The sequence below is a fragment of the Chiloscyllium plagiosum genome, chromosome 14, assembly GCF_004010195.1.
Source record: "Chiloscyllium plagiosum isolate BGI_BamShark_2017 chromosome 14, ASM401019v2, whole genome shotgun sequence".
Lineage (NCBI taxonomy): Eukaryota > Metazoa > Chordata > Chondrichthyes > Orectolobiformes > Hemiscylliidae > Chiloscyllium > Chiloscyllium plagiosum.
The window spans coordinates 68,923,281-68,932,120 of NC_057723.1; the positions used below are offsets into that span (position 1 = coordinate 68,923,281).

Sequence of the window (8,840 nt, forward strand, 5' to 3'; positions counted from 1 at the left end):
TTTAGATGCAATCCGTCCTTCTTGTACAGGTCACCTCTACCCCAAAAGAGATTCCAATGATCCAAAAATGTGAATCCTTCTCCCACACACCAGCTCCTCAGCCATGTATTCATCTGCTCTATCCTCCTATTCCTGCCCTCACTCGCTCGTAGCACTGGGAAGATCCAGATCTTACTACCCTTGACCTCCTTTTTAAATTTCTGCCTAACTCTCTCTAATCTCCCTTCAGCGTCTCAACCTTTTCCCTTCCAATGTTGTTGGTTCCAATGTGGACAATGACCTCCTGCTGGCCCCTCTCCCCCGTGAGAACATTCTGCACCCTCTCTGAGACATCCTTGATCCTGGCACCAGGGAAACAACACACCATTCTGCTTTTTCTCTGCTGGCCACAGAAACGTCTGTCTGTACCTCTGACTACAGAATCCCCTAACACAATTGATCTCTTGGAAGCCGACGTACCCCTCGTTGCATTAGAGCCAGTCTCAATACCAGAAACTTGGCTGTTTGTGCTACGTTCCCCTGAGAGTCCATCACCCCCTACATTTTTCAAAACAGCATATCTGTTTGAAATAGGTGTATCCACAAAAGACTCCTGCTCTAGCTGTCTACCTCTCTTACCCTTCCTGGAATTAACCCATCTATGTATCTGAGACTTTTCCCCCTTTCTATAACTGCAATCCATCACATACTGTTGTTGTTGCAAATGCCTCATCGCTTCTATCTGTCTCTCCAACCGATCCACTTGATCTGATAAGATTCGCATCCAACAGCATTTGTGGCAGATACAATCCGCAGTAAGCCTTAAACTCTCTTTAAACTCCCACATCTGACAAGAAGTACATAACACTGCAAAGGCCATTTTTGCTCCTTCACAATCTACAGACCCAGAAAATAACACCGTCTTATTCCTCTACAAACACTGCCCCAGGTTAAATTAATAGCTATGGCTTATATTTTAAGTTTAATCAAGAGACTTATCTCCAAAAACGTATAATCAAGAAAGAATCCACTGTACCCACTAGTGCAGCCTTGCTCTTGGCCCAACAGTTCCTCCAAGATTCGTTGTGAACTTCACTGTTTGTTAATTTTCCCAGATGCACTCCGATGTCCAGTGATACACGAATTCAAACAGCAAAGGCGGTAACTGTGCAGGTTTTCTCTCTCTCTCTCCTGCACTGTCCTCACCATGTGCTTCCTTTGTCTGCTCTTCTCCCTTTTAAACTGCTGTTGTTTTGACTTTTTTTTCCAAAGTTCCAAAACAATGCAACAGGATATAAAACAGTAATTGCTGCTCCTGGAATTTGAGGAAATCACCTCCAGCACCTAAAATACCTAAAAGAAAGGAGCAGCTCTAACAGCCAGAAATTTTTCCCGTCCACTATCTTGGATTACCCATAAAGGGATATGGGTCAAGTGCTGGAAAATGGGGCTAGATTAATTTAGGATATCTGGTCTGTATGGACGAGTTGGACCAAAGGTCTGTTTCTGTGCTGTAAATCTGTGATTCTGTCTTTTTAAATTAACCCTAATAGTACAGATTCATTCATCTTCTAAAATGAAAAGTAACACCTTCTGGTCCTAACACTTAACCAATGAGCTTTTAGAGCAATTTTTGCCTTGGGTTTCAGTGGGTTTTAAAAGTGTATGTTGATAATGTAGTATAGTTCGGAGTAACAAAAATATGACCCATAAATGGAGTCTGTCATGAAAAAAGTAAATGTGTATCTAACATTTCTGCAACAAAAATGGAAATATTCAAATCATCACTGGACATCATTCAATATCCCTCTCAGGATGACATGGATACGTTCCATTTTCAATTTTGCATGCAGTTAAATCTGAATATTTTACAGTAGTATGATCCAAACTGACAAATGACAAATAGCAACATGTAGTATAAAATACTTCTTTCATAAATAACAAATCCTTGAGTTGGAGTTGCTTTTTTAAAAATATATCGGCAGTGATGTCATGCTAAACCATCCTTTAATACAAGTTTGCACTTTTAATAGGTACTTGGAACACTTTTCATTTATATCCTTTTTATGGTGGAGGAATTCAGTAAAGAACCAATGGAAAACCTTGACGATGTGATCTACTATGTGAATGGCACATATCGCTTGCTCGAATTCCTGGTGGCTTTGTGTGTTGTTGCTTATGGAGTAGCAGAGACAATATTAGGGGAGTGGACGTGGATGGGTTCATCCATCATCTTTGTCCATTCCTACTTCAATGTCTGGCTTCGAGCACAGTTGGGATGGAAGAGCTTTCTTCTCCGCAGGGATGCAGCAAATAAGATCAACTCTCTGCCAACTGCCACTAAAGAGCAGCTTGAAGAGCACAATGACATTTGTTCCATCTGTTACCAGGTATGTAGCATGGCACCAGTGCAGCACTTAAACCCTGGCTTTAGTACCTAAACTCTCATTCAGAAAGATCGCAGTTGGCTGTCCTTATGTTCAGTTCACGTTCTGTATGTGTATTAGCTTCTGCTAATTCCTAACTGCTATAAAATTCCTTCCATCACCTTCTAGTGTCACTTATGCCATGAAAATAGTTTAAATACAAACAAAACTTTTTTCCCGAAGTAATTTTGTTTTGTTTTAGTAACAGTTTGAGTGACTTGAATGATTTATTTATATTATATGGGCCTTCGCTTGGGTTCAAAGTTGGTGAGTGTAATTGTTGGCTTTCTCAGACAAGTGTAAGAACTGGGGCAACATGCTGGTTAGTACTGATTCAGAATAGTTATTGAAATGTACAGCAACCACCCTAATCAAAGAGAAATATTCGATTAAATCTGTTAATAATAATCAGAAAAAGTTTGGTCTTCCACCCATAGAGAGTAGAAAATGCATGTTTATTATTTGGAAAAGAGTTTCCAATGCTGACAGATATAACATAGTCAACATTTTGAGAAAAACAAGTTTCTGCCTTGGTTGTGCAATTATAATTAACCAACCTATGAAATGTATCAAGCTGTCTTCTTTATGAATTTTGAAAGGATAATCATAACAAAACATTTTTAAACAGTGAGTACAAGTATGCTTGAGAGGAGTTCTTTATCCAGGTGTAAGTTCCATTTGCAATACTCCTCTCACAACAGTTAGTTTTTTTTAAACTAGCGTCTGTTTCCAGGTTAGCAGATGGCTGCTTAATTGAGTTGCAGGTTCTATTGAATTACATGTAAATTAGAAACCTATTGGTTTTGAAAATCACTGGCTTTATTGCACAGGTGGCTGTTTATTGAAGGTGACCTGAAGGACAGGTTTTAGAGTTTCTAAAAGCATAGCCTGCATTTTGGTACTTTGAGGTTCATTTAGGACAGTGCTAGATCATCAGTTTCCTTGTAATACTGTAATTCCCACTGCAACTCATTCTGCTTCTTTATCTGGAATAGTCCGAATTGCCATTCCATAGATAAGTTCAGTATCAGAGCAATGCTATTAACTATCAGTTTTCACATGTGAATATAGACAGTTTGCAGTCTATTCATCTATGAAGGGCATTCTGTTCTCATCTTGTATGTCATCTCCCTTTATTTTCCTTTCACTGTCTTGTGTTCATATTTATGGAGTCACTGGTTAGAAACAATATCTAAAGTTTAGGTTTCTATTCTTCCCTGACTCTAGTCTGGGGTACTCAGCAGGCGGCAATAGAATTTGACCCAAGACCACCTTGGCTGTACAAATTACAACAAGGATAGGTTCCCCAGTATTGTCATCAGTATGTTATGCATTTCTTTTTGGCTCGGCCTGTGTAAGCATCTGTCTATTCTAATGCTTATATCTGCATTCCAGGTGATTCTCAAGCTGTCAGAATGACTTCATTTGACCTTTCCATCTCTTTATAGTTTGAGCAATGAATCTTGTTTCTGCTTATTACATAGGATATTGTGGATCTACATCTTTGCCCTGTCGTTCTAGGAGACCAATTTTCCAATCTTGTGTTAATGCAGTACAGCTTGTAATGGGCGATTGACAGATGTGAATTATTTAATTTTTTTGGTGGACAGTACAAATATTTCATTTCCCCATTACAATGACATTGGCATCCCTGTTAATCTTAGGATCCACACTCCATTTATGTTTTGGACAGAAACTGTTTCAGTTCCATTTTAATGTATATAGTTGTCACCTAAATTGATAAACTTAAATGTTTCATGTTGATTGATGAAAGCTAATATAATTGATGCATTTCTGAGCAAATTGCCACTAAAGTTGTGGTGCATTGCTAATAATGTCACAGGTATTTAGGTGCTCAGTGCCTATTTCCTTTTTATATTAAGTGAAGACAGAAAAATTATGTTTTTAAAATTCATAATAGACGATACAAAGAATTGCGTGCAAGAGTTTAAGGTGTAATTCAGACTCTGTCTTTCATTTGTCGAAGAACGTTTGTACTTATGATTTTACATCAGAGCTGTTTACTTGAGTTAACTAAAAGAAAGAACCTCAGATGCTGGAAATCTGAAACAAAAACAAGTTGCTGGAAAAACATGGCAGTCATGGTAGGCTGAATAGACTACACTCCAGAATTCTGAAAGAGATAACTGAGGAGATTATGGAGATATTGGTGATGATCCTTCAGGAATCGCTAGTCAAGGAAGGTTCCCAGAGGAATAGAAAATAGCTAATGTAACATCCCTGTTTAAGAAGGGAGGGAGGCAGAAGGCAGGAAATTATAGGCCGGTTAGCATGTCAGTCTTTGAGATTTTAGACCCTATAATTAAGGATCAGATTGTGAAGCACTTGAAGTGCATGGTAAAATTGAGCTGAATCAGCACAGCTTTGTCAAGAAGAAGTCATCCCTGACAAATCAGGTAATTCTTTGAGGAAATAGTGAGCAAGTTAGTCAAAGGAGAGCCAACCAATGTGGTCTATTTGGATTTCCAGAAGGCCTATGACAAGGTGCTGCACAGGAAGTGGCTAAATAAAATGAGCACATGTTTGGTGGAAGTGCTGGAGAGAGGTTTGGCTGACTGGCAGAAGGCAGAGAGTTGGATAAAGGGGAACTTTTAAGGATGACAGTTGCTGATAAATGGAGCTCTGCAGGAGTCACTGTTCACTATTCACGTATATTAAAGAACTGACGACATTGTTGCAGTGTTTGTAGTTGACTCAAAGATAGGTGGAGGGACAGGTTGAGGAAGCAGGAAGTCTGCAGAAGGGCTTGGACAGGGTGGGGGTGTGAGCAAAGAAGTGGCAGATTGAATATAGTGTAGGAAAGTGAGAGGTTATGCTCTTTGGCAAGAAGAATAAAGGTGTAGACTATCTTCGAAACAGGGCAAGGCTTTGGAAATCTGAATCAAAAAGAAACTTGGAAATTCTAGTTCAGGATTCTCTTAAGCAGGTTCAGTTGAAAGTTACGAAGGCAGAAGCAATTTCCATATTCATTCCAGGACAGCTAGTATGCAAGAGCAGAAATGTACTGCTGAGGCTATATAAGACTCTCATGAGATCACATTTGGAATATTGTGAGCAGTTTTCCTTTCCATAATTAAGGAAAGATGTACTGGTGTTGGACAGGGTCCAGAGGAGGTTTACAAGAATGATCCCAGGAATGAAGGACTTGTCCATATGAGGAGCAGTGAAGGACTCTGGGTCTGTATGCAGTGGAATTTAGAAGGATGAGGAGGAATCTTATCGAAATGTACAAAATATTGAGAGGCCTGGGTAGAGTGGACATGGAGAAGACATTTCCACTGGTAGGAGAGACCAGGAACCGAGGACACAGCTTCAGTGTGAAGGATGACTCTTTAGAACTGAAATGAGGAGTTTCTTCTGCCTATGAGTGGTTAATTTGTGAAACTAATTGCCCCAGAAGGCTGTGGAGGCCAAGTGATTGAGTGTATTTAAGACAGATAGGTTCTTGATTAGTAAGAGAATCAAGGGTTATGGGGAGAAGGCAGAAGAATAAGTTCAGAAATGTAACAGTCATGAACAAGTAGTGACATAGAATTGATGGGCTAAACGGCCTAATTTGCTCCTTTAACTTATGGTCTTGTAGTATCTGTGGAGCAATAATAATATCCTCAGTATCTTGGGCAAGAAAGAATTTTAAAATTGTCAGTCATCATTTTGTGCTTGCATAATAATGAACACATGGATGTTAAATCTAGATTTTTAAAGAGTCCAATCTCAAATAATGGTTCCCCTGTTCAAATAATCTGTTAACATTTGCAGTCTTGGTTCACGCAGGAAGAATGGCCTGTTAGGTTCAGTCACAGGTTGAACAAGCAAGTGTTGTTTTAACTACAACAAAGTAGGGAAAAACAACGAAGTAATCTTGACCTATTTTAATATGCTGTTACTTACCAAATTGAATTTTTTTTTCTTTAGGATATGCATTCAGCTGTGATTACACCATGCAGCCATTTCTTTCACTCTGCCTGTCTCAAGAAGTGGCTATATGTGCAAGAAACGTGCCCGTTTTGTCATCAGCAGCTAAAATCTCAAGGACAGCAGGTTGGTGCAACAGCAGTGCAAGGGCCTGGAGAGCAATTGCCCCATAATGAGACAAGAGCGACGCAAGAATTGGTTGGACAAGTGGATGTGCCTGCTGGTAATGATTCTGTTCTAGCCCTCCATTCTGAAGATGGTCTTGTGGGGCAGAAAGCTCTGAATACTGATTGCAGTTCACTTGGAAATCCAGGCACAGGTGAACATCGATGTGAGCAAAATGGCTCTCACGCTGGCAAAATTGAGTTTTCGCATCCAGCAGAACTTTGTGAGGATGAAGATCAACAATTGTCTAATACAGTAGAGTTTCAATAAACAATGCATGGAGGTGGCAAATGCCCATGTAAGGGAACTGTATGAAGCAGTGTGTCACTGTAACCTGCCGTGATACTGCAGCAATGTTAAAGCCTTAAAACAATGTAGGCGATGGCTTTATGTTTGAAGTTGACAGCTTAAGCAGGAAATGATATGCATTTACAGAGAAACCGAATGTAATGTTCTCACAAGCAGGTCTGGAGACATTTTGTAAGAAGGGATCTAATGAATTTGTGGCCACATCATCTTTACAGTATTAGACACAACCATGGCAAGATGGGGAGGTTGTTTTTGCTAGACGTTTTGTAGGCATGAAATAATAATTAGATTGACTGACGTATTATATTTATATATAATTAGAAGCTTTAAGCATGGTTAGAGGTACATGCTGCAAGCAGACTTTTTAAAAAAAAATTAAAATTTTTGTAGCTCTATATTCAGCAACTGTGATCGCACTGTCATAGTTAATAGTGCATTTCCAAAGTATTTAATGAGTACCTGATGAATGGTGCGTGAATAACTTTGGCTTGTACTTAACCTGCTCAATGAAGTAGACTGGAGATTTTATGAACACTTTGATTCCTTTGAAGTTCTTGAAGGGTCATAAGTGGGATGAACTGCAGGATACAGATAAGAGCAGAGTTGCACGGTGAATATGGCGCGTTTGACTTTTGAAGCCTGAGGGGTACAGTGTTATTTTTCAGTTGACGATTATGATTTGTGGAAATGATTACATTAAATTGTATGATGAAACAAAGTAAAAAAGCCATTTTGTAGCTCTGATAGAATTTGCACACTTTTTTTTGGAGGAAGGGAGCTATCAGTGACCCATTTCCATAATTCATCATGGCTTAAGTAGGTAGGCTCACGTTTAATATAATTTTACTGTGTGCTTTTGAACAAAAAAGGGAAACTTGATTTTTTCCAATAAGTGAACCAGAGAGTTGAGAGTCTTACTCTATAGCTTTTGAAAATTGTGAACAATTTGCAAAGAACCAGGCTGGCATTAAATAATAAACGTGAGATCATGGTTCAAATTATTCTGACAGTTCCTCTGGGGTGTTATTTTGAGAATTTGCATGTCTGAATAAATACATCAAGTCATCAATTACATTATTGCTGTTTTCTCTCCTCTTGAAAACGTTGACTCCTCCTGATGTAACATTTTATATATCTGACCATGAACACTGAGCTATGATGAGTATTCAGCCATGGAATGCAGTGCAGCTGAGCCTGATCACAGCTCATCTGACATCCAACACGTGTACTTGTCAACGAGGATGATTGGATTCTGCCTCATCTCTCATCACTCAACTCTCATAACCCCAAAGGTTAGTTTCCAGCGCCCTAATTATTGTTCCAGTTCAGCCCAACTAATATGGCACAAACTGGAAACAAATTCGGAATCATTGTAGTGAGATCAACTTTGAACTTCAGGGGAATGAAGTTCAAAGCAGCTCTTTGTTTTATCATGAATTTGTCTTGTTTTTGAAGTCAGTTCAGTATACAGTTTCTAAATAAGGGGTTTCCCATTTAAGATGCAGATTAGGAGAATTCTTATTCTGTGAATTAAGAGTTTATGGGATTCTATCGCTTAAAATCATGGATGCAAAATTCTCGAATTTCTTAGGACAGAATTAGACCGATTCTTGACTAACAAGGGAGTTAAAAGGTATTGGAGGTAGGGATGAAAGTGGAGTTGAGGCCATAATTTTATCAAATGTCTGAACAGGCTCAAGGGGCTGATTGACCTACTCTTCCAAATGTGTATGTTTGTTAAATGTACCTTATTAAGTACTTTTACTGTTCATTGTCAAATGTTTCTTTGGGTTACTTTGCAAAATAATATATTTGAGCACAGCTGACGAAAACTGCTTGACAACTGTGCCAAATACATACAGAGGGAGTCGTAGCACTAACCTAAATCAGTTTGAATTTCTGTCAGATTTTAAAATCGGCATCAGGAAGGACTGTTCGAAATTTCTGAAACCTTGCTGTAATTTTGCTCTCAAATGAGAGGATCAACAATGATATGTATGGAATACTTCTTCCAGAGTCAGTGCC

The 8,840-nt window shown here is 39.0% G+C and overlaps 1 protein-coding gene across 1 annotated transcript in view; it reads left to right on the plus strand.

The window, feature by feature from the left end:
• The window catches only part of rnf145a (ring finger protein 145a), a 134,568-nt gene extending 126,752 nt beyond the window's left edge, over nt 1–7,816 (plus strand). Inside the window, exons 9-10 of the mRNA XM_043703971.1 lie at nt 2,013–2,369; nt 6,342–7,816. Of these exons, the coding sequence (XP_043559906.1) occupies nt 2,013–2,369; nt 6,342–6,776 (792 nt within the window). The 3' untranslated portion in view covers nt 6,777–7,816. The remainder of the gene's footprint in view (nt 1–2,012; nt 2,370–6,341) is intronic.
• Nucleotides 7,817–8,840: the final 1,024 nt, after the last annotated feature.